Genomic DNA, 26,659 nt, shown 5'->3' on the forward strand with positions numbered 1-26,659 from the left:
GACAGATCGGGAAGGAAAAGTTTTTCAAAAGTTTCTGGAGGTGAGAGGAGAATCACAGCAGCCGTGGCCGTGCTGCGGAGGATAATACGGGATTTGGGACCTAACGCTACGCTTTCCGGCTTACCCATCGACTTTGGAGGCTTTATTTTTGTGTGAACTCAACAAAGGATGTATTTTTACTAAAAAACCCAACTTGATACGCTGGAAACTTTTCCACCGAGATGGAAGGGAATATTCCATGGATTATTTTGTCATTTTTATTGTTTATGCACATTTGCGAAGGTAAGCCTGAGTGAACAACTGACACTAGATGTGTAGAAGTCTGCTTCGCATCCAAGGCATGTCTGGACAGACGACTTAAAAGAAGAAAAAAAAAAAAGAAAAAAATTAAGACTCATTTACTATCAAGACTACCATTGACTACTGTTGTCTGCAAAAGCTTTTATCTACTTAACTTTAATTTGCTCAATATATTTTGAAGTTTAAGTTGCAGGCATAAACGGGCAACCACTTTCCACATCCCTTTGTAGTAATTAGAGAGCAACAGTTAGTCTAATGGGAACAGATTCGAGTCTGCGCATCACGTGTCAAAATCTCACACGCATTGTTTTTTAGGAATGATTCTTCCTCTGCTGTATTTTTTTATTTTTTGTTTAATTTCATTTTTTGCTCCTAATGCACCATTTGCATCTCCAAGTTACCACAAGTGCAGGGGAGGATCTTTAAAGGCCGTTTTAATGACTTTTTAAATGGTCAGAACTGTGGAGTATCAGATAATGATGGATTATTGTCTCTGGGAAAACACCTTTCTTAACAGAGAGAATCACCTTAAATCAACATCTGCCTCTGTATCAGAGAAACACAAAAGTTTATCTGCTTTCGACAAAGTAAACACCAATCATGCGGGTGTGTCTGTAAGATATGCCACAAGTAGCAATCTAGACTTCACTATCAGTGAATTTGGATGAGATGTGTCGGATTGGCTATCTCCATGATATTTTTGCAAGTTTATACACACATACTTCCTCATTTCTGATGTTGCTGTATTGTTCTTAGTGGATGACATAAAGTTGTGTGATAAAATTGTGTGGTCCTCTTCACTGATCTCTTCAATTCCCCACAGGGTTCCGCTGCCTGGATAAATACAGACCCTGTGAAAATGGAGGGACTTGCTTAGATTCATCATGCATGTAAGTGCAACCTATGTTCAGATAAATGTGAGGAGCAGAGTTTCAGCAAAACCCCCAGCCTCCCTCTCGCTCGACACTTTCCAAGCTCTGCTCCTGAAATGCATTCAGAGTGCAGGCTTTGTGTGTAAATCGATTCACACACAACTTTTATCTGTCACTTGGTTCTTCTGAGGTTCAGGGAAAACACTGGTTTCTACTCTGATACTCTAACAATGAACTGAATGTGCCCTTGTTATATCCGGCTGCCTGTTAATTTTTAACATTCACTCTCGAGGCGGTGAAAGATAGGACAAATTGATTAGGCCCACACAGATGCCTCAAAAATGTTTGGCCGCCACACTCATCTCTTGCACCTGCTGAAGAGCTTAGTCAAACATAAATCACAGCATTCTATGAGTACTTTTTTCCTTTTCCATTTTTCTTTTTTCTTTTGTTATTTTCAGTGTGTACATTTTTTTCATTGTGTGGCGTACCTTTCATTAACAGTCAGTTTATTTCAAGCTTTTAAACAACTCTCTTTGTTTCCCGCCTGTGCCTGCATTTTTGAGCTCTTGCATCTTTTGACAATGATAAGGCTTTTGTTTTTCAAATTGGTGGGGGGGGGGGGGGGGGGGGCTGTGTGGGAGCCTATTACAATGGCCACGTTAAATTGCCTACAGTGTCTTGCCCGGGGGTCATTTGCCCTTTTTAAAAACTCTTTGGTTTAGGAAACATGCCTGAGTGTCTCCGATGGAGAACACAGATACAAAACCCTGTGGCTGCAAGCTGCTCCCCTCCAGAACAATAAATTTGTTATTTTATTGGTGAAGGCAGTTCACCCCACAGCTCAGGTCAGTGTGGAGCCAATACCACACATATACAGACTTTGTGTGTGTTGATGTGTATTTGCTTACAGTTCTGTAAGGGTGGTAGCCACCACACACTAAGCCAATGTGTAACTTGACTGCATGTCAAGCAAGTAACCACCACCCACATTTTTTCAATCATTACCTGTGGCTGAGATGGTTGTCATTAAGCGGGTAAATGTATAATTTGATGCAGCCAGATCTTTTTTTTTTTTCAACATATCTTACAGCGTTTCATGAGCAAATTACTTATTTTCAGCTCGCCACAGAAATCGCTCTACCTACCACGAGTGATAATTAACATAACTCTCTCAGTGTTTGATCTAGTGTGTACTTTCATCTCCACATTTATTTAGTGTAATCACATCACAGGGAATGTGTCATCATTTTTCTTCCGCTAGTCCTTTGTGCTGCGTACATGTACGCGTGCATGTGTTTGGGTTGTAGGGCTCAGGCATGTGCGATCACTAGTGATTGGAAAAGTGCCAAGGAAAAGAAGCAGTCAGAGTGCAAACGGAAAGGACTTTTAACGGAGGGGGACATCAAATGTCATACCACACAGTGTGGGAAGAGTCCCTTAGCAGGGCAGAGCGGTGGAACGGAGTGTGGCCGCATTAGAGTGGTCAGACCAGTCCTATGACTAGTGGAGCTACCCCACCCCTTCCCCTGGGAGCCGACAGAAACGGGAGATCCAAAACAGCAGAAAAGATCCTTTCTTCCACCAGATACCTGGCTGTAACCTGGCACCGCAGAACAGGTTGTGGGGAAGGAGAGAAGAAAGGCCACGGCAAAGTGAATGCAATATGGAGAAGAAAGAAAGGGCATACAGATACATGCTTTGGCGCTGGAAAAGAAATTGGAAAACCGGTGGATATCAGCCTTGTTAGAAAACATAACTGTTCCACGGACATTGTTTTATGGAAATAAGTCCATAGCAGCTTCATCTGTTCCTGCTTGTTGTCTAGCCACTCTGTTATTTCACTTTTCTAACAGGAAGGAGCTTCTCAAGTGACAGGAATAGTGTGTGTTTGGTAGGTGCCATTGTTAATGTCCCAGATACCTAAGTATCCTCTGTCCTATTGGCCCAAACCACATTATAACTCATAACTTCTAACTGTGGTGGCTTCCTGTTTGGTAAAGATTTCAGGCCATCTTCTTTATGATTGTTGATGTAGTGTTGACAAAGCTCTTAAAAACACCACTTAAGATGAAGAATCTAGTGTGTATGCGAATCATTTGCGGTGTTTTGACACACTTTTCAAATATGTCAGGCGCATTCTATATATGACATGGCCGAGAGGTTTGAACTTGACAGTGAAGGGCTGATAGTGTCACAGAGAGTGCGTCCTTCTAGGTGAGCAGTCAGGAAGTCCAGCTGAAGAGCCTGTGGCCCCTCGGCTCCGCCCTGCCGGCAGAATGTGCTGCGTGGCGAGGGCCACATCGCCACGGCCAGAGGAGAGATAATTAGGCAGATTGAGAGGGTGTCATTCAGAGAGGATCCAGCTGGAGGAATTGGACTGGGGGTAGGGAATGGGTAGAGGGAGGCTGGGTAGGAGGGAGGGAGTGTGTGTGTGTGTGTGTGGAGGGGGGGCTGCGTATAGGACAGCTGGTGGATGTTGTGATGGTAATCCAGTGAAGTCAGATCTTGACAAAGGGAAAGCATAGGGCCAGGTGCTGCCATTGAGCAGTCAGTCGCCCCCATACTGTGAGAGACAAGCTTGTGGAGGAATGAAGCCGGTAGCCCACAGTCCCTCTAGCACATGTTGCCTCTCTCACAGTGCAGCAGCGAGCGGGTCCAGCTCTTTCTCACAGCTCCCACAGCTCGTCGTCTGTCTTTTGACACAGTGGCAAATCGCAGATTACAACCAGCACTTTCCTCTCAGCTGAATGGAAATAAATGGTGGACCTTCTGGATACAGTGGTCCTCTTTAGGTTATAAATGCTTTGACTTTGGCCCCAGTAGCAGAGTTAGCATATAAATTGTGAGTGTTTTGTTATGACCCCGTGGCAACTCCCAGGCCCTTAAAACATGATGAAAGAGGACATCTTTGACTTTGATAGGGAGCAGGCTGTCCAGAGAGTGTGGGGTGCAGTATCTCTAGTAAAAACCTTCTTTTTAGAACCGCACATGTGCTTCAGAACAGACCATATAGAATCTCTTTCAAGGAATAAACTAGTCAGTTTTCAATCTCTTTCAAATAAGAACTGTGGCAGATACAAGGTTTAAAATATGTTTTTCCCCACTGGACAAGGCATATTTACTGACAGACTATAGTAAAGGGACAGATTATATTGTTGACTTAGTTCAGGGCACCTCGGGGCTAATGTTTTCTTTGGCATCTTTATGGTGGATTAGAAAGGAATGCTTAGTAAGATTCCTCGTCTCCCTCTGGTGCTTTCAGGTTATTGTCTCTACCTCCCATCCATTCACCCTGTTAGCCCCTCCAGGAATGCCTTTAACACAACTGTCAGACCAGCCATTGGAAGTTTGGAATGACTTGTTTGATTTGCAATTAGTTTCTTTGCAACTGTTTATTCTTTGTGCGCAACATACTGCCCATATCACTCATTCTGGCCTGACGGGCGGAGGGAGCCATTATCATGTCATTATCCGGGAAAACTGACGCACTGCAGGCCCAGTAGATTCAAATAACAGCTTTCGTGTCCATTAGGAGACGAGCACTGCCCGACAGAGATGTTACACCGCCACAGGGAGGAAGATTTGGGTTTGTTGCCTCTTCTTTTCTCCGGGTCAGGACTGGAGACTGGGAGCTGTGGTTCCCAGGCCCCGTCAAAGGAAGTGGTGCCTTCTGACCTCCCTGCTACACACATCCTGTCTTATCGGCTTACTCAGTGCACCCAGGTCTCCATGTTGGAAACTGTTCACCTCTTTTGTCTCATTTGTCTCATCATATGGCCCCATGGTAAATTGTGCAAACCTTCTAAAAACCGGCAAGTGCAAGTCCTTGCATATCATACATATACAGAAAAATCCGTTTTGTCATTGGTATAAGCAGCCACAGGATGATCCTTTTGGAATTTCTGTATTATTCCTCTTTGGAGTTGATATATGTCTGAACCCCATGCTTATGTGGGGATAAGCCTGCTTCTGAAGTCTCATCCCCTGGCTGTTTGTTCCTATCCAGTAGACAATAACTTCTGAGGAGACAATCAGGCACATCTGATTGGAATAGCTGAAGTCCGCCCAGCCAAATGTCCCTAGTCACTCCCTCCCTTTTCAGAAGAGGAAGGGATGGGTCCACCATTAAATGATTCAGGAAAAGGCATTCACTTTTCCACCAAGTAGAGCGAGCATTTTGGCAGTGTTTACCTTTTCCCAACAGGTTTTCGGATCTTTAATGCTTTCCCACATCGAAAGGAATCAAGCTTGCTTCTGTGCCGTAATTTGTTTCTGTTTTATGAAATAGTCTCATTAGGCATCACTGGCTCACACCCTTCGGGTTGGCAGAAGTTGAGATAATAAACAGAGTCTGTTTCCTATCATTCTCCTTAGCTTTTCGCTGCAAACATTTGCCATTATCCCCAAATCTTATTCTTTCGGGATTGTACACATGTGAGAGATGATGCTGGTCTCAGTCAATCTGTGGGACAGTTTCTGTCAACAATTTAAAGTGTGGAGAGTAGTTTATCAGATGACGTAGGTGGTTTAATTAACATTCATTATGCAAGAAGGTCTGCCAAGGAATGAATTGCAATACAGGTCATTAGTATGTTTAACATATCTAATTGTGTTGTGATTATGTTATCATGTTGTAGTTTTTTATTTGTTTTTTGTTAAACTTAAGAGAAAGCTCTGGATCTTTCATGCTCGGTTGGGGATGGGGTCTTTTCAGTTTCAAAGTTTTACAAAAATCTGGTTCAGTTTAGGTGATTGGGTGGGGTTTTGTGGTTGAGTTCAGTAGAGGCTGCTTTGAAAGACCTCGACTCTGGGATTCATGCAATGTGGTTATGGGCAAATGCATTGCTATTTGAAAAATGTGAGGGTGTATTCCTCCAGATTGACACTGGAAGCGAGTTTATTCAGATAGTGTGTGAACTGCAGGGAAAGTAGTAAAAAAAACTGTGAGCATGTGCCTGGCTCTTTTTATTGCAGCATTACTGAGAAGAGAACTAAGTAACAAGAGCACATTGGCAGTAGAACTGCACGGTTCCTACTGCCAAGGAAATGTCAGGTATTTCCTTCAGGATTTACATTCTTATACATGCAGATCGAAGCACTGAGAGCTATTGGAAGTGGGAAGCATTCACTTGCAGTCATCCAAGCTTTGTCAGATTTATAACTCATCTTTGTGATAAGTTAAATGTGCATTTCATCAGATGTTTAATATTCATGTTCAGGAGGTGCTCTGGAAAGCTTCTGGAGCTTTCAAAACTTTCTTTCTCCACCAAAATGCAATTAATCTGCGAAACACGCATCATTTGGACGTGGCTGTACTTAATTAACAGACTGAATTGGCCCAGCACAGCGGTCACAGCTACCTGCATATGTCGGGGGATCAGTCCGCTGAAGCGCTCCAACTGTCCTTATGAAACCCTGTCTCTCATCACCCCCTTTTTCTCACTCTGGCTCCGTCTCACCCTGGGTTACTGTTGCCAGGCTACAGCCCATGCCTGAAAGACTAGCTGTTTGGGTCACTGCTCCCCCCCGAACACTTTCATACAAAGGAGTTCTGACTACTTTAGCTCTTTTATTTGGGCCACAAAACATTCCCCAACCCCCAATCTGCCTCTTTGCTGAAAAAGAGAGCCGAGCCGAGGAGAGCAGAGCAGAAGAGTTCGCTGGAGGGAGGGGGTGTGTGGATAGGCTCCTGTTGGCAGTGTGGTGTCAGTAGGAGAAGAGCTGGTTCCTGCTTACTTGTGGAAAGAGGGGGGAGGGAAGGACGGCTCTGATGAGAAAATGAGACACTGTTTTCCAAAACAGGTTTTGAGCAACTATGGGTATAAAACCATTTCATTAGCCAATTTTTTAAGCGTCATAGAAGTTGAAATCTTGCCCCAAGGGAAATGCAGTGGTTCTGTTGTTGCCTTTCATCTCTGTTTGTCTTAGGAAATGCCATCTGAGATAGGAAGACTCCTTTATACTTGTTGCTTTGTGGAGCATGACTGTGTGTATGAACCGTGTCAGAGATTACAGCCTCTTTGTTCACAGGTGAGCCGCCCTCTGACCTCTGGCAGAGTAGCTGCTATTGTACTGAAGAGGATGAGCTCAGGTTACCCTGCTTCAGTGACCTAGAAAGCAGGAAAACTGGCATTGTGTTACACAAGTATAGATGACAGAACTTACTTACATAAATCAAACGGATCACACTTGAGAAATGACAGTGGAACTTCTACTTTAAATTATGAAATGTAGTATATTCTAATGATTTTAAAACTTATTTTCATAAAATGTTTGACAAAATTGCCATTTCCCTTTCTTTTTCTTTTATAATCTTCTCAGTGGATCCTCTCTTTTAAGCATATGGTTCATCAGAGGATGATGCTGGTTGTAAGTTTCTTTTCTTTGTGCTTGGGCGTGTAGTGATCGTTGCATGTGTTTGCTTTGTTGCTGTGGTGTCTTTGTGTAACGGCTTTAAAAGTGTGTGTGTGTGTGTGTGTGAAGAGGAGCAGCAGCTAATGCATGTGTTTGAAAAGGGTGACTGCATCTTTAGAGTTATGTGAAATCGTCCATGTGTGGGAGTGCGTATGTCAGTTACTGGGCTTATCCCATGGGCAAAACAGCGCAGTTGTTTTGGCTTAAAGTCTGGCAGGAGAGGTAAATGCCAACCACCCAGAGGTGCACTGACGGATGCGGACAGATGCGTCGCGGCAGGACGGCAGCTGGCAAAATCCCTCATATGTGTTGACATGGAGAGATTACCCAGTCTGGCTGTCCTTCGGCTTGCACTCCAAGACCTCATACTCATCTGCTGTACTCTCTTCCTCAAAGGTCAGAAGTCGACACTCACCAAGTATGACTCAGGGGCCCGTTGCACAATAGCGCCCTGCACCTGCTTTTCACATCCGCCACAAACAAAGTTGAGCTCAGGCAAAGGCACAGATCGTGCCCTGCTGTTCCCATAGGCAGTAAAATGCACAAGATTATAAAATGGCACCTGATAAGGAGACTTTCAGGAGAAGCGGGACAAAATTGCGTGTCTCACAGACTCCACACTGATAGCACTCTGATTTGTGTGTTATGGGAGTAGCACGTTGGCAATGAGTCAGGTCTAGACAAAAGAATGTGTGTTTTGGTTGCTCAGTCCACTGCACATTTGTAAGGGAGGACAATTAATTTATCAGGCACTACTACTATCGCTATTGTTACAAACCTAGCCGCGCATGGACGCTAATGCACAGAAAAATAAACACGTAGCTGACCACGCCTTTATTCCAAATACCTGATGTTTCGGTCTCTAAATTCACATGAATTTAGAGACGGAATGAGCTGTTAACTTATTTTCTGTCCACAGGGGGAGATAATGGCCTTTTGGAAAACAACAGACTGGTTTTGGTTTCTGTCTCAAGTAGCTCCAGATGAATGTTACTGTCATTCTGTTGGAATTTTCAGCTTTCCAAGCAACTTTCTTCGCGTGTCCGTTCAAAGACCTCTTTGTGCCGCATTTTCGTTTCATTTTTAGTGACACCCCAGATTCCAGACATAGTTAATTTGCCTCTAAATAAACCCAGCCAAGCCATGACAAATAGCCATGGGGACCAAGGGTGGGGTTAGGGCTGATTGCTTGGGTGTTGGGCTTACTTGTTCGTCTGTGAAGTTGCTATGGCAACAGGAATTGTGCAACAGGAGTGAGTGCTATGTTTTCAAAGCAAGGGACCGGGGGATTACAGGAAATATGACATGACATTCTTGCTGGACCAGACCCCTCTCTTCTCCTGTTTTTCCCCCTCTCCGCCAATTGCACCTTCTAAAGACATTCTCTCGTGCAGACCAGCCCCACCCCACCTCACACACTGCAGCCTGAGTGACATTATCATCACAATCAGACAGGGGACCTCTGACATCTGACCTCTCAGCGCGTGAGAGGAGGGAGTTGTTAGGGGAAAGCCAAGCTGGGAAGGCTGGCGTTCAGGGGGGCTTCAAGAGTAACTGTTGTACTGACTCTGTCTTTTAAAATGGGCAACCGGCTTTCCCTTTAACTTCCTAACCAGGGAACTCGGCGCCTTAATTCTGAGCTTGTATTGTTTGTCATAAATTCACTATTGTATTTATTATTTAGTAGTTTTACTACTACTTTAGCCAGAGCAGAACAGTTTGAAAATACAGCATATTTCAGTAAAAAAAAAATATATATATATATATATATATATATATATATATATATATATATATATATATATATATTGGTAGGTAAAAGTTGAACAAACACCAATATAGTGGTGATGCTCCTGTAAAAATGAACAAATGAAAACCCATTGTCAATCCTGGCCGGGGGTTCCTCTCCAGTGAAAGATAAGACAGAGCCCAAGGGCGGGCCAGAACCCAGCTGTCACTGCCCTGCCATCAGCATCAAAGTCTGTTTGAAGAGGGGGCTAGTCCCCAGCCAAGGGCTCCGCTGTGGGTGTAGAGTTACCAGCTTTCCAAACCTCGTCTGAACTCCCACAGGACCAGCGCAGAGAGCTATAGGAAACCCTGAAGATATATCTATATCTCAGCTTTGTGCATTGTTTAGGTCAGGTTTACACAATGTCTACTCAGCGTGCACAGTAAAAGCAGAGCTCCAGCAGAGCAGGGGCAGCTTCGGCCCTCCTCTGTCTACACAGAATGTGTTTAGGCGTACTATAGGTCACCCATGTTTTGGCAGCACTAAGAGCCCTATGCTCTGTGTAGCTGTGCGCATGAAACAAAAGAAAATGCACTTGGATCGTAAAAATACAGTTAGGGAATGATGAAGTGAGCAGTTACATAGTTTGTTCAGCTAAAATAAAAACATATTTAATTCATCAGAAGAACAACTGAAAAACTTGGCCGAGCAGTTTGATCAAATAGCGCACTGTTGCATCAGAATACCGGGAGGATGATGTGTGTTTTTCATTTAAACACCACAGCTGCTTCTATTCAGCTTATGTGTGCTGTGTGTAGATCTTGTTTTTCCTTATAACGTGATTCTCTTTGCAGTTGTTCAGTTTCCAGGCGGCTGCCTCTGGGTGTGTTCTTTCTCATATATACTGGAACCGAAACAAGAGTTAAAGTGCCGAAACACTGTGGAGGAATGTTAAATGTCAAGGAGAAAATAATTCTTTGGAGCTGGAAATAATAGTGTGTGCCTGGTAAAGCCTATATGACACAAAGGGATGGCTTTTCTCCATTTCTATGTTTTAATTTCTGTTTGTGGACGTATGTAAGCAATTGACTGAACAATGTATTGAATTTTCTTAATACTAATTCATTCCAGGCCCCAGAAGCATTACTCAAAGTGCTATGAGTCAGGCAGTAAGCCTTGGCAAGGTTTCACTTGGTCCTGATCGCCAAACCCAATGCATGATGGAAACTGGGCTACAATTCCCAACATTTAGCAACTCTGTCTTAAATACCTTAGCCTGTCAAGCTTGTGACCACTTGACCTGTTGTCCACATCCTATTGTATGTGTGATTATTTATTTTCTTTATCCAGATGTCGCCCTGGATTCATTGGACCTCTCTGTCAGCAACTGGATCCATGTCATAGATCACCGTGTCTCAATGGAGCAGCTTGCAAGGGCCATGTGATCAATAATATCCCGCAATTCAGCTGTGTGTGCCAGAGAGGGTTCAGAGGTATGTCCAGAGGAAGAATTCATTGGAATGGTCAGATAGAGACGTTAGATTGATTGTTTCAAGTGTTTTAACTTCATGCAATTCCCATTTTAATCCCCAGGCCAAGACTGCTCCCTCATTGATGCCTGTGCCACCAGTCCATGTGCCAATGGGGCCCGTTGTGTCAATTGGAATAACCACTACAACTGTTCCTGTCCACCTGGCTTCCAAGGAAAGAACTGCCGCAACGACATTGACGAGTGCCGCAAGCCTGGCGTGTGCCTCAATGCTGGCCTCTGCATTAACACCCATGGGTCCTTCCGTTGCCAGTGCCAGCCTGGATACACTGGGCGCACATGTGAGGTGTCCACCCTGCCCTGTGCCCCATCTCAGTGCCTTAATGGAGGAACTTGCCGGCAGACCAGTGACCATTCCTACGAGTGTGCTTGCCTACCAGGTGGAATAACTCTCCATTGGCATAGTAGAACACACACATAGTACTATTTTCCCAGGCCCCCACAGTGTTACAGGCTAATAGATATCCCCAGCATGATGACGTAGCTGTTAGTGCTTTTGCTGGGATTTTGTCCTGCGTCTTAGGTCAGCTTCCTGTCTGCTATTAATAGCTACTGGTGGGAGATGGGATGGTGGGAGAGTTGACGAGGCACTCAGGCTGCACTCTTCTCCACTCTGCTCTTCTCACAACAGAAGGAATTTACTTTATGAGCCTTCTGGTTTCCCACTGGGGAGCTGACAGGAAATGTCTCTTGCCAGAGAGGAAGTCATTGAAACTGTGAGAGATTATAAAACAAGCAAACATTGAGGGGAGTTCTGACCTCTGAAGCAGGCAGGAGTCACGGCTGTTGCTGGCACCGTGTGGGAACCCTCATATGAAGATGTAAACAGTCGGACACCTTCTGAACCTTTTTACTGCCCACGTTACCCCACACCGACTTTGCGTGGGAAGTATGACGAGGTGATGAGTAGACATGTTTAGGGTCTGGGATAAGGAGAGCTAAATATATAATAAAATCGTAGTAGTCTACTACCATGTTTGTGTATTGTAACTCATTCCTCTCTCTTCGTTTCAGGTTTTGAAGGTCACAACTGTGAAAATAATGTGGACGACTGTCCAGGCCACAAGTGTATGAATGGAGGAATATGTGTTGATGGAGTCAATACCTATAATTGCCAGTGCGCACCAGAATGGACAGGTACAGCTCTCAAAATAAATATATATATATGTGAATGTTCAACAAAATATTTATGTACTGCATATGATGGTGATTATGCATGAAACAATGTGTCATGTAACCACCCCAGGGCAATACTGTGCTGAGGATGTCAATGAGTGCCTCATGCAACCCAACGCCTGTCACAATGGAGGAACATGCTTCAACACCATCGGTGGCCACACCTGTGTCTGCGTTAACGGTTGGACCGGAGATGACTGTAGTGAGAACATCGATGACTGTGCAATAGCAGTCTGCTTCAATGGCGCCACCTGTCATGACCGTGTGGCTTCCTTCTTCTGCGAGTGTCCAGTTGGAAAGACTGGTAAGTGGGTTATGTCAAACTCCTTCAATGCCTCTCTTAACCCTGGCTGTTAAACTGTTAATAAGTGGCATATCTTTTCCTTCTGCGATATTGCAACAGGTTTGTTGTGCCACCTTGATGATGCGTGTGTGAGTAACCCCTGCAATGAGGGCGCAGTGTGTGACACCAACCCTCTCAATGGTCGCGCCATTTGCACCTGTCCTGCTGGCTTTGTAGGAGGCGCATGCAACCAAGACATGGATGAATGTTCCATTGGTGAGTCCTGTCTTGTTTTAAAAGTTTGTCAGCTTTGAGGTCATATACTTTCCGATTTCCTTGAGTATGGTCCCTATACTGATCCTCAGTCTTCTGCCGACAGGTGCAAATCCGTGTGAGCATTTTGGAAAATGTGTGAACACAGAGGGCTCCTTCCAGTGCCAGTGCGGGCGAGGGTATGCAGGCCCGAGATGTGAGATTGACATCAACGAATGCCTCTCGATGCCCTGCCAGAATGACGCCACTTGCCTGGACCGCATCGGAGAGTTCACCTGTATCTGCATGCCAGGTATGTGGGACTGTGAAAGGGCCTCTTCATTGAAAACCCCATGAGAAAAATTCTATCCTGCTTTTCTTTTGAAAGATTATTCTTTATATATAAGTGCAACGTGCAACGTAGGCTTTGTGGTAGTGCATCATATTTATTGTGTATGTTGGTTGCTGCTGTTACTGGCTTACAGTCTAGTTGTGGTGTTACAAATATTGCTTGCCGATACAAATCCTAAATAACTCTCTAGTGAACAAACATATTCCTGGACAGTGTCTATCAAATATAAACCAATAGAGAGTGGGACAACTGATTAAGAAACATTGTCTACAGTGCTGCCACACTGACTGCCAGTGTAGACTCTTATGTAATACATTCCCAGTAACATTGGGGGTATGGAGGCACCTCTCTACTCTCAGTGAACTATACAGCCAGACGGGGAATTAGTTTGGACAAAGTGATAGTTTGGACACTCACTGACAAAACCACAGTGAAACTCTCACACACAGTTCTACATGCATCCTGGGGTTTTGGGAGCTATACAAATTAGAGCTGGGAGTTGGGTCTATAGGGCTGGATGTGAGAGAGGGCGAGCAGTTAGCGGGAGGAGTGTGCTGTGAATACTAATGAGTGATAGAGTGGTGGGAATGGAGCAGAACAATAGGGCCCCTCTGTGCTCCACTTTGCACCCCTCATACACACAGAGAGGGAAAGAGGCTTTTTCCCAGAGCCTCTCCCCCTCCCCCTTCATTTCCAGAGACAGGCCCTTCCTCTTCACCCTCCTCATCATCAGTCAGCCTGGCAAAGCTCATGTGGAGCTGCTGATTATTACTGATTCCACGCTAGCCTCTCCCTCGGGGCAACGCTCTGATGCACATTCGGTCTCACCTCAATGAAGGAGTATTCCAAAGCTTGCTAACACAGAATGTATAACATGCATCTGGTGAGTGGGATACTGACCCAAGGAAGGCAGTAGGGTGTGGTGATTTCAGATCTGTAGAGTGGGAACACTGGCGATACTCTAGGGGTATTTTATTACATCTTGTGGTTCAGCAGTGACGAACGACAAAAAGTTAAAAGTTTCCCACAGATCCTCTTCCCGTTGCAAAGACTACACATGCATACCATGCTGACATATTCATTCATACAAAGTGAGCCTAGTGAATCAGCATTAGCTGTGGGAGTTCAGTTTGAACTTCTGTCTTTCAGGCTACATGGGGACCTATTGCGAAATTGACGTGGACGACTGTGAGAGCAACCCGTGCGTGAATGACGGCATCTGTCGGGACATGGTCAATGGCTTCACATGCACCTGTCAGCCAGGTAAGGCCTTTCGGAGTTACCTTTGTTCCTGTTCCCTGTGTTCACATCTGTGTGGCTTGTTAACAAATACAGTCAGAGGAGTAGTAAATATCGAAAGCCAAAGTTTAAATGTCCCCAGAACCAGAGGAGGGAGGGTCAGCCTCTCTACTTCTTCTGCCTGCTGGTGTGTAGAGCCACCACTCGTATAAAAAGGCAGGCCCTAAAGGCTGCCTATCCTCTTGCCTGAACAAAGGCACTATTGTGACCCCCGCTTCCCTCCTCTGTGGAATGTGGAAGGGACAGCAGTCTCCCTCATCCTGCCCTGGCGGTGGCGGTGGAGGGTGTGGAGGGTACAGCAGTCTGCTAATGAGATTCTTTTCCAGGTCCGCAATTTACATCTGGGACAGACGTCCTCCCTCCACCCCCCATCTAGCTATTGAGCCGGTGGAGCTGATGCAGGCTGCGGAGGAGGGGGGGTCCCCAAAAGAGAAAACAATCCCACAGTCTCCTCCGGCCCCCCCTTTAGCAGCCCAAGCACCAACACACAGACCATCCTGACACTGTTAATCAACTGAGCAGTGTGCTACCAATGCACCAATTCACCCCTGTCTGGGCACTGTGCCCATGATTTCAAGCCTGCTCAGTTTCACAAACTTCTCAAGCTTGTTTGCAAAAATTAGCTTTTTCTCCATTCATTAGAAATAACTACATCCTGTATACTACAGTATACTTCTAGTGTAGAACCACAACCAGATGGCCCTGTCCAGATATTCAATACCTCCTGATAGCAACTTTCAGATGTGTCTTAACTGTAAGTCCTTCCACTAAAACACTATAAAGGTCGCAGGCTTTCCATCTGATTTTGCAGTGGTCATCATCGGTCCAAGTGCACAGATGACATGTCCTTAACCAGCCGAGACGATCTTAAATGCTACCTTAGCCAGACGTCAGTAACCTAGCCAAAGACCTCTGCCTTTCTAAGAAGAGCAGAACTGCCCTCTGACCTCAACATGGACCCTACCACTGGACCTTCTTTCTGACCCTTAACCTCTGTGTTTGCATGTCCCAGGGTTTACTGGCACCATGTGTCAAATCGACATCGATGAGTGCGCCAGCACGCCGTGCCAGAACGGAGCAAAATGTTACGACCGACCCAATGGCTTTGAGTGCCGCTGTGCTGAAGGTAAGTGCTTCTGTATTTAATAGTTGTCAGTGGTTAGCTGTCGCACATCCCAAGCTGTCTCCCCAGACAGAAAACCAGATGAGCCTTTATCACTTGTTTTGGTCTTTGTTAAGCACTCGGTATTTTTGGGGGTGAGCTGTTTCTCTCTCAGTCTGCTGGCCAAGCAGACTGACTTGAGGCCCCTAATCCCCCTATTTCCCTCACTGGCTCTCAGGATCATGGGGTCACTGAGGACCAGCAGTTGCTAAGAATGGACCCTTGGTCATCACCCCGACATCTGTTCATCTTAAACCCCCATAGAACACCTTATGCCGCATCTTAACTTTCTTTAACTTTCATTCCTTCACATTCAGTCATGTGCACGTTTGAAAACAAAACTGCATACAGTTACCTATAAAGTTTTCTCACAAGGGCCGCATGCATATACTAGCTCCATGTGTACATAGATATTTAACAAGTTTATTTCGACCAATGCCTACAGAGGAGCCTGCTTCATTGTTTCAGTGGCCAGCTGCTTGGTATTCCCTGTGTTTGTGGGCCCCTTCTGTTGAGTGAAGTGGCCCTGTTTGACGTGGCGCAGTCTATTGTTCCTTCCACCACTGAGAACAAAAGCAAGACTGGGAGGCCTGTGTAGGGCCCTTCTTTACTGCTTTGCCCAACTCAGCATTGCGCTACACACATACCACACAAACCAACAGTTGCTTGCCTGACACACAGACACAGTTGGCATGGAAACCACAGTGGTCAAAATCTACATTTGTAGAAGCCTTTATGAAGAAAAGGGGGAAATAAATTTAGTCAATATAAGGGCAGGGGGTTCTGCTAGATTTACTAGAATGAGAGTCTTGTGTCTAGATGACCTTATCACTAATCTCTATTTCTGTTTTTTCCTGTTTAGGTTATGAAGGGACACTCTGCGAGAGCAATATAAACAACTGTCAGCCCGACCCATGCCACCATGGTACTTGCATGGATGGCATTGCCAGCTACACATGTAACTGTGATGCCGGTTACACCGGTTATCGCTGTGAGAATCAGCTCAACGAGTGCCACAGCAACCCCTGCCAGAACGGTGGCAAGTGTGTGGACCTGGTCAATAAGTACATCTGTCAGTGCCAACATGGAACCTCAGGTAAGAGGAAGGTTTCAATGCACATATTCTCTCCGGGCTCTGCTGAATTGCTTAGAATATTACTACAGGGCTAATTTAACCACTCTTTCTTTGTAACCCAGGCACCAACTGTGAGATAAACTTCGATGACTGTGCCAGCAACCCGTGTGACTATGGCGTCTGTAAAGATGGCATCAACCGTTATGACTGTGTTTGCAAACCTGGCTTCACCGGTAAGGCCTTTCGAAAATAAAAAGCACAATATTGAGCTGACAAATTAATCCACACTGGAAATGTTGCCAAACACGTTTTTTGACCATGTCTGTTGTCTGTCCCGCCAGGTCCCAAATGCAATGTTGAAATAGACGAGTGTGCGTCCAGCCCGTGTAGGAATGGAGGAACATGTGTGGATAAAGAGAACGGATTTCAGTGCCAGTGTCCAGAGGGCTTCAAGCCTCCTTACTGTTACTCTCAGGTGGATGAGTGCGGCAGCAGCCCATGTATCCATGGCTCATGCAGGGATGATATCAACGGGTATGACCAGTTATAGCTTTTGTCACAGTTTAAAGTGAGCCAATTTGCTATATAACAAGGAGAAACTTGACATGGCCGCCTTGCACAGGTCTACAAGTTTTAACTTGTATGACACAAACTGGTTTCTTTTGTTTTGTTAACTATATTCATGTATTTCCAGTTACCGCTGTGACTGTGAGCCTGGATGGGTGGGGAAGAACTGTGACTTGGACAGGAACGACTGTTTGCCAAGCCCCTGCCAGAACGCAGGCACATGCATCGACCAGCTCAATGGTTTCACCTGCAAGTGTCGTCAAGGCTTCAGAGGTGAGAGGGTGGTGTAGCAGGAAATACACATCTTAATGATCCCTCGGATGTCTTCTATCGTTTTCCTCCTCCTGAATGAGTGTCTGTCTCCCCCTAGTGCTGAAATAAAATATGCGGACTCATTCCCCAGTCACATTTTACTCCTTATTATCAGAATTGTTTTCTGTCGTGTGCTAATGTCTCCTTTGCTGTTTCAGGTAACCTCTGCCAAGTGAACATCAATGAGTGTTCATCCAGTCCCTGTCTGAACAAGGGCACATGTGTGGATGGTGTGGCCAGTTTCACCTGTATCTGTGAGCTGCCCTACAGTGGACCCACTTGTGCTGAGGTCCTCACCCCTTGCACCCCTAACCCATGTGCCAATCATGCTATCTGTACCCACACACCTGACTATTTGGGCTATCAGTGTAACTGTGAGTCAGGGTGGCAAGGTGAGCAAGTTTCATATTTAATCATCTTAGTGCCTACACGTGTATTGTTGATAATCTATTCTGCGAATTATAAACCATGTCTCACTGTGACCTTCTTGTGTGTTCTTCAGGTCAGTTGTGTAACATAGATGTAAATGAATGTGTCTCAAACCCCTGCAAAAACCGTGGGACCTGCACTAACACACTCGGAGGCTTCGTGTGCGCCTGCAGAGGAGGATACACTGGGCTGACCTGCGAAACAGACATCAACGACTGTGCTCCTAGTGAGTGGCCACATAACTTTTGTGCGCTGAGTTATTGTTATTGTCTGTTGCTGTCAAACGCAATGCCAGATCCATTGCTTTATTTTAACCAAAGTCGTCTTCTCCTGCTGTGCTATCAGATCCCTGCCTAAGTGGAGGCTCTTGCACAGATGATGTGAACTCCTTCCACTGTAACTGCCTGCCAGGATTCACGGGGCAACGCTGTGCCGTAGAGATCAATGAATGCCAGAGTTCCCCGTGCAAAAATGGAGGCACATGCACGGACTATGTTAACTCCTACACCTGCACCTGTAGGCCTGGCTTTACCGGCATCCACTGCGAAACCAATATCCCCGATTGCACTGAAAGGTGGGTGTTTTGTGTCATGTTCATACAAATTTTTATAAAAGTATGTGAATACAATTTATAAATTTAAATCCATTTTTGTGCTTTTCGACACAGTTCTTGCTTCAATGGAGGGACATGCACAGATAAAATCAATGGCTACTCCTGTAAGTGCCGTTCTGGCTTCACCGGCTCCCACTGCCAGTATGAAGTCAATGAGTGTGACTCCCAGCCCTGCCTCAATGGAGGCATCTGTCAAGATGCCCTGGAGTCCTTCAGGTGCTCCTGTCCCAAAGGCTACACCGGCAACCGCTGCCAGGTACACACACTCACCGTCACTCTTTAGTCACAATATAATTTATGAGCTTGACTTATCATACCTGTATGTATTTAGGCAAAATAAATTTAGTTTTCATCTTTCTCTTACCTACCCAGACACCAGTTGATTTGTGCAGGCGCTCATCTCCTTGCCAAAATGGAGGGCGATGTCGCCAAAAGGATGCTTCCTTCATTTGTGACTGTACTAATGGCTGGTCCGGGCGTTACTGTGACATCCCCAGAGTATCCTGTGAGACAGCTGCTCGCCAGAGAGGTATTTTTATGTTTTGCACGTACGGATATTTATCCCTTTCAGTCTGTTTGAGTGAGATTGAATGAACATTCTCCCAAATCATCTTCATTTAGGTCTCCAGACAGATGAGCTATGCCACCACGGTGGGCACTGTGTCAACACTGGGAATGCCCACTATTGTAAATGTCCCAGCGACTACACTGGAAGCTATTGCGAAAGTCAAGTGGATCACTGTGAAGACAAACCTTGCCGCAATGGCGCCACCTGCAGGGGATATGTGGGAGGGTACCAGTGTGACGTGAGTCCAAGTCTTTGTGTTTCGTCGTGCTTCTTTGTGGAGTTCATTGAAGTTGGTACTCAGATTGTAAATGTGTCATCTGCCTGTCATTACAGTGCATGCCAGGCTATACTGGACAGAACTGCGAGATAGAAATCAACGAGTGTCAGTCTCATCCGTGTCAGAATGGAGGCACTTGCATTGATCTCGTGGGACATTATATCTGCTCCTGTCCTCCTGGCACATTGGGTAAGCAGGCGCATATACACGGCAGATTGCTGCTTATTACTTCACCCTATATGACTTAGATGAATATACTGTAATTAATATTATTCCTTTCTTTTAAAGGTGTTCTCTGTGAGATCAATGAAGATGACTGTGCTCCGCCCTTGAGGGCGCGCAGTGCTCATCCCAAGTGCCTGAACAATGGCACCTGTGTGGATAGAGTGGGCGGATATCGCTGCAACTGTCCCCCTGGTTTCACAGGAGAAAGATGTGAGGGAGACATAAATGAGTGTCTCTCCAACCCCTGCAGTCTCTCCAACAGTCTTGACTGCATTCAGCTGCCGAATGACTACCAATGCGTCTGCAAGCCCGGCTTCACAGGTTAGAGAGCTACAAACTACTTCCCTTACCCCTGGTCTCTCAATGGGCGTTCTGTTTGTGTAAATGCTTTCCTGCAGTTACAGAGCTTTACCATCAATATGTTGTTTTTAGGGCGGAGGTGTCAGAGCAGGTTCAGCGTGTGTGAGTCTCAGCCTTGCCAGAATGGAGGAGCCTGTTCAGTAACCAGCAACTTGGCCCTAGGATACATCTGCACATGTCAACTTGTAAGTGTACATTCTGATATGTAGCTTAAACAGCTAAGCTTGTAGCTAAGTAGCTAAGCTTGGTTTTGTATTTTGAGTGACAGCATCTATGATGTTTATCTCTAGGGTTACACTGGGCAAAACTGTGAAAGAAGCATGTCCTGTCGTGAGCTGTCCTGCTACAATGGAGGTAGCTGTGCACTCACCACAAGGGGGGCTCGCTGCACCTGCCTGCCCGGTTATGGCGGGCCCCAGTGTCAGCATCGCAGCAACGAAGGGTGCTCCTCCCAGCCCTGCCGCAATGGAGGACTGTGCACTGAGGAGACCAGCTTTCCGTTCTTCCACTGCCAGTGTACCAGTGGTTGGACAGGTAAACGGTGTGAACAGAGCACCAGGTCCCCTGAGCTCCCAGCACCTTCATGCCCTCTGCCAGACTGTCAGGGCAAAGCCAATGACAGTGTCTGTGACAAGGAATGCAACACGTTCCTTTGTCGCTGGGACGGTGGCGACTGCTCTCTAGCAGTGAACCCCTGGGCTCGTTGCGCAGACCCTCGCTGCTGGCGCGTCTTCAACAACAGCCAGTGTGACAAGTCCTGCAACAACGCTGACTGTCTGTATGACAACTTTGACTGCAAAAGCAAGGAAAAAGTTTGCAAGTGAGTTTACTTCTACTATTAAAAAGATTCTTCTTAGTTTATCGTGACCTGGGATAACATGAGCTGATCTTATTTTTTTGTTGTCTCCAGTCCAATATATGAAACCTACTGCATCGACCACTATGCCGATGGACTGTGTGACCAAGGCTGCAACACAGAAGAGTGTGGGTGGGATGGCTTGGACTGCGCAAAGAAGGTTCCAGAAGACCTCGCTGATGGTGTTTTGGTTCTGGTAGTCTTACTGCCTCCAGAGGAGCTTCTCCGCACCCGCACTGCTTTTCTGCAGAAATTAAGTGCTATTCTTCACACTTCGGTGCGCTTCAGGCTGGACCGCAATGGGGAACCCATGATCCTCCGCTACACTCGCCAAGAAGCGCGCATGAAGCGGGAGCTGGAGCCTCAACAGGAGGTCATCGGGTCAGTTAACCATGCAGAAAATATAACCGCTAAAGCCTTTATTGTAAATTGTACATTGCACTAAACACCTGCTTCTGTGCTTTTCTGTAGATCTGTGGTGTATGTGGAAATAGACAACCGTTTGTGCTATCAGGAGGATTGCTTCCCTACAGCTGACAGCGCTGCAGAGTACCTGGGAGCCCTGTCAGCTGTAGAAATGCTCCGCTTCCCTTACCCCCTCAAAGAAGTCCGCAGTGAGTATGGATGCCTAAAGAACACCAAAAGGAAACATAAGATTAATGTGGCATGAATATGAGATTAATGCTTCTCTTCTCATACCAGGTGAAAAGCCCAGTGTCCCCGATGACCCGCAGTGGGCCATGATGTTGCTGGTGGCTATAGGTTTGCTTTTTCTGCTGGTCATCCTGGTCATAGGCATGTTAATTGCTCGTAGAAAGAGAGAACACAGCACCCTTTGGTTCCCCGAGGGTTTCTTCCCCAAGAAGGAACCCAGCAGTAACAAGAACCGCAGAGAACCTGTGGGACAGGATGCTCTGGGAATGAAGTAAGTCGTTAAAACTCATGATGTTTTGGGGATGCTTATTGCCTATGAAATTGAACGTGTTTCCTTGGGCGTATTTATTTATTTACACATATTCATCGGTAAACAGGCACATGCCAAAGACCGTGGAAGAATCTCTCCTCGGAGATCATAGCGACCAATGGATGGACTCGGACTGCCCCGAAGCAAAAAGGCTCAAGGTCGGTTGCGGAACGTTTTACGTATGTTCATTTTCATGAGCGTTTCAATTTGCATTTAGAATCTAATTAATTACTAATTTCTCTGAATTCAGGTTGAGGAACCTAGCATGCTCTCAGACAATGAAGACACAGTGGACTGCAGACAGTGGACACAGCATCACCTTGCAGCTGCAGACATCCGTGTGCCACCCACCATGGCCCTCACACCGCCTCAAGGAGAGTTCGAAAGCGACTGCATGGATGTTAATGTTCGAGGCCCAGGTTGGTTGTGAAATCAAGATTCAGACATAAAGTACATTGTATACTTTCTTCATATTTTGTGATGTTGACCGTTTTTTGCCTGTTTTCCTCTCCTACCAGATGGTTTCACACCTCTGATGCTGGCGTCTTTCTGCGGAGGCGGCTTAGAGCCTGAGTTACCCGAGGAGGAGGAGAACGAGGAGTGCTCTGCCAACATCATCTCTGACCTAATCTACCAGGGTGCATCCCTCGCTGCCCAAACAGACCGCACCGGCGAGACAGCGCTCCACCTGGCTGCTCGCTACGCCCGTGCTGATGCCGCTAAGAGGCTGCTGGATGCCGGGGCGGACGCCAATGCTCAAGACAACACAGGACGCACGCCGCTACATGCTGCGGTGGCTGCAGATGCACAGGGCGTCTTCCAGGTAATCAAACAATCGATACACACTGTTTACTGGCTACGTCAGTTGTAGAAATGCAAGTAACCTACATTAGCACATGTGTATGCTGTTATTAAGTATAAATCATAAATCTTTTCTAGATCCTTATCCGAAATCGAGCCACAGATCTTGACTCCCGTATGTATGATGGCTCCACTGCACTGATCCTGGCTGCACGGCTGGCAGTAGAGGGCATGGTAGAGGAGCTAATCACTTGTCATGCCGATGTCAATGCAGTTGATGAATTGGGTAAGTGCATGTGTAATTGACTACCCTATTGAAGAGACCTCTGATTTGTGATAATACGGTTATTGGAACAATGAATGTGTATTCTGATCAATTGTTTTGTTTTTAGGTAAATCTGCCTTGCACTGGGCTGCCGCCGTTAACAATGTGGACGCCACCATTGCCCTGCTGAAGAATGGAGCAAACAAAGATATGCAGGATCTCAAGGTATCTCATTCACTTATTCGGTTTTAACCACGTACTTGCCAAGGCGTGGCTTCAGTTGGCGATGCATATGTTCGTGTCTAACACAGGCTGTTTATTTTGCCGCTCTTTTCAGGAGGAGACCCCTCTGTTCCTCGCAGCTCGTGAGGGCAGTTGTGAGGCCGTGAAGGTGTTGCTGGCCCACTTTGCAAACAGAGAAATCACAGACCATATGGACAGGTTGCCAAGAGACATTGCTCAGGAGCGCATGCACCACGACATTGTGCAGCTTCTCGATGAATACAACACAGTGAGGAGTCCACAGGGCCACGGAGGGGCTGGACACCACCTCGCAGGGGGACACACTCTGTCTCCTCTCATGTGCCCTCCCAGTGCCTTCCTTCCTAGTCTGAAGAACACCCCCCAGGGAAAGAAGAACCGCCGGCCTGGGGCCAAGGGCTCTAACCTGGGAGGCCAGCATGCTAACAGTCTGAAGGAGTCGGTGAAGGCCCGCAACAAGAAGCTGACTCTGGACATGCAGAGTGCCTTACTGGAGAGCTCAGTTACTCTGTCCCCAGTTGACTCACTGGACTCACCGCACGGGGGAGCTAGCAATGCCGGCTACATCACCAATCCCACTTCCCCTGTTGCCATGCAGTCGCCAGGGCTTTTCCACTCCTCCATGTCTGTCCCAAACACCCCAATGGTACATAGTAGCATGTTGGAGGGAGGCGGCCCATTCGCCGTGTCTCTAGCTCAACTCAATGAGCTGGGAGCTGGAGGAATGTCCTTACAGGGTCATGTCTCTATGGCTTCAGATGTCAATCATGGCTATGTGCTGAGTTCAGGCCAGATGGGCATCAACATGGGCATGGTCAGTCCCGTCAGTGTGCCCTTTGATTGGCACAGCCGGATGCCCCCCTCCTCCCAGTGTGGTCAGCAGGTTGTGAATATTGTGCACAACAGCCAGGCAGGCATGCACCCCCAGAGTCCAGCCATGCAGCAGAGCATGCTGATGCACCAACAGCAGATCTACCGTAATACCATGCTGCAGCCCACACCTGTTACCTCCACGCCCACCATCAGCCCAGTAAAGTTGCCTTCCATTGCTGAGCAGCAGCACCAACAGCAGCAGCAGCAGCAGCAGCTCATGAATCACAGCATCGCCAGCCAGCAGAGCATGGCTCGCATGGGCACTTCTACCCCACCAACGCCTCAGACCTCACAGCCTGCCCCATCCTTCTTCCAGCAGCAGCAGCAGCAGCAGCAGATGCCTCAGCAACCCTCCCAGCCCCAAACTCCTGCTCAGCCCCCACAGGCAGCAACACCAGCAAGCCAGCCAGGTCAAGCTCTGCCCTCCCAGCCTAGTGGCAGCACTGCAGGAAAGGAGGATTACCCAACCCCTCCCTCCCAGCACAGCTATTCATCCGCACTAGATGCCACGCCCAAGCATTACCTCCGTCTGCCCAGTGAGCACCCCTACCTGACCCCCTCACCAGAGTCTCCTGAGCACTGGTCCAGTCCCTCGCCTCACTGCGTTTCCGATTGGTCAGATTCCACACCCAGTCCAGCAGTCGCAGTCCCTGCCCAGACCCAAATTACTCAAATGCCAGAGGCCAATGGGAAGATGCAGGTGTTCGCGTGAAGATCCTATGGCCTCTGCTTGAAAAGGGACCCGGGGTGAAAGAATTTGTGGACTGGCTCTTGGGCCTGTCAGAGTTTTTATGTGTCAGCCTGTTTCCAAGATTTTCATTGGATTTGGATTGACTGTGTTTATCACGAGGACCGTCTGCTAGTGATTGCTGCAGAGAGAAAAAAAAAAGTAAAGGGAAATGTGTTGTCTGGAAAAAAACAGCAGACAATTTAATGAAGTAATTCTGTCACAGATGGACTTGTTTTTTATTATTAAAAAAAAAAAAAGTATATGAAGAAAACCAAGTCTTTCATTTCAAAGACTTAGGGACACTCTCCTGAAAAACTAACAAACATTTTAAAAGTAGTAAAAGTAAAAGTGAAATGTTGAAGGGAATTCATTTATTTTTTATTTATTGTTTATATTTGAACTGCTTCTTAGGTGTTTCTTTCCCTGTCCTAGCTTCTTAAGTGCCACCCCAAGATGATGAGCCGGTTCTAGCAAATGCATTTCAAGAGTTGCTCTGCAGTAGTGATGTGTCTGATAAAATTGTGGCAAATATTTACTTTCCGTATGAGTATTATGAACAAGAATGTAGATAAGTGTCTCAGAAGCACTTCAAGCGACCAGCCTCATAAGGGCCAGTGTGGATCAAATACAGAACATTTGAATAGATATTTATAATATGGGTGGCGATCCATGGACATTTTCTTGACAACCTTTCAAAATGAATCAACAGGTCCCATGCCTCCATTTGTCTCCTCTCACTGACACAATAATTCTTACTGCCTGTTTTGCTTCCCAACCTTCAGATACCTTCAGTTTTTGTTATGTTTTAATTCACTTTAAGAAAATGTTGTGCCTATAAAACCAGCCATTCACTGCCCTTATGTTTTATTTTGTTTTGTTTTATACCCTGTATATTTGTGGGAACCCATGAATACCTTTTTAAACATCACTTCAGATGTACTAAGCTATGCTTATATCAGCTGCTATTTTGTATCACTCTTCCCTGTAAACATTCCTCCATTTTGCCTGTCCTGTCGAGTCTGGATGCTGTTCTCTGTCAGCAAGCTCCATCACAGAACAGACTGGTAGAACGTGATGAACCCATATCTTGTCATTGAGACATAATGGACTATCTGTAGCAGCTGGGACCTCGGTGGCACTCTCACCATGCCTCTGCGAGTATCCGCGGCGGAGTCGCGGTCAGTGCGAGGATGCGACTGCTGGACTGTGACTGCTTGTGCCCTGTCACTCCTCAGGGAGGTGTTTTATGGCATGCAGTGGGACGGTTCCTCTGCATCTACAGTAGCCTCCAGTCCAGGGGCCACGGAGTTGCATCTCAAGATGACTGTTAAAAGAGACTGAAGGAACAAAAACACTACCATGTAGTGCTGCACCCTTTGACTTTTTCCAAAATTCTGAGATGGCACGCTCTGTGTTAATGTCTGACCAACTCTTATTCCTCCTGACCTGATTGTGTATGATAGAGGTTAACCCTCTCCTTAACATTTGTGGGCATTTCGAAATAAAGTCAATATATAATAGTAGAAATTTGAAAAAGTAAACTTTTCATCTTATGACAGCACCAACAGAAATGAGTAGGCTGCCACTCCTAGCTACTACTTTTGTGGTGACTTAAACACTGTCCTAGTCGTGTCATAGTGTTTATCTTTAATTCATTGTTTTATCCTGTTCACTATAGAGTCGGCTATTGTTCTGTCAGACCTGAGAAACCTATTTTTGTTCACAGTTCATTTCACATCTTACTTACAAGGAAAATTTTGTTTGTTTTTTTGTTTTTTTAATTTTTTATATATAACTGGCCATGCATTTTCCCTACCAGGTCGCACTAAGTGTTTTGTACATTTCAACCTCCCGATTTCTGTTTGTAAATATATTTGTTCTGGGTAGATCATTGCTTGAGAAGTTTCTAAAATGATGTTGTGTACTAAAAAGGTCAAAAATAAAATGTACTTCATTTAGCATTATTTGAAGCTCTGACTGATATTTTATTGCTCTTATTTGCTATTAGAACAGTCATAGATATTTTATATCATTATTCATTCAAAACTTGTTTAAAAGTAGTTCAAAATCATTGTACATGCAACCTTTCTAC

At 45.9% G+C, this 26,659-nt stretch overlaps 1 protein-coding gene across 1 annotated transcript; it reads left to right on the forward strand.

Moving 5' to 3' along the window:
• On the forward strand, positions 1-26,601 carry notch3 (notch receptor 3). Its single transcript, XM_084571065.1, has 33 exons — positions 1-282; positions 1,124-1,190; positions 10,669-10,811; positions 10,912-11,247; positions 11,882-12,004; positions 12,114-12,347; positions 12,447-12,602; positions 12,706-12,891; positions 14,080-14,193; positions 15,242-15,355; positions 16,254-16,487; positions 16,589-16,699; positions 16,808-17,000; positions 17,161-17,306; positions 17,504-17,737; positions 17,848-18,000; positions 18,120-18,348; positions 18,442-18,643; positions 18,760-18,916; positions 19,009-19,193; positions 19,289-19,421; positions 19,521-19,778; positions 19,890-20,002; positions 20,108-20,637; positions 20,728-21,054; positions 21,145-21,287; positions 21,376-21,598; positions 21,705-21,795; positions 21,888-22,056; positions 22,156-22,460; positions 22,577-22,724; positions 22,831-22,928; positions 23,041-26,601. Exons 1-33 carry the CDS (start codon positions 222-224, stop codon positions 24,547-24,549), a joined length of 7,425 nt encoding a protein of 2,474 aa, XP_084427191.1. The 5' UTR covers positions 1-221; the 3' UTR covers positions 24,550-26,601.
• Positions 26,602-26,659: the final 58 nt, after the last annotated feature.

The sequence above is a fragment of the Chelon labrosus genome, assembly GCF_963514085.1.
Source record: "Chelon labrosus genome assembly, chromosome: 21".
In the NCBI taxonomy this organism is placed as follows: domain Eukaryota; kingdom Metazoa; phylum Chordata; class Actinopteri; order Mugiliformes; family Mugilidae; genus Chelon; species Chelon labrosus.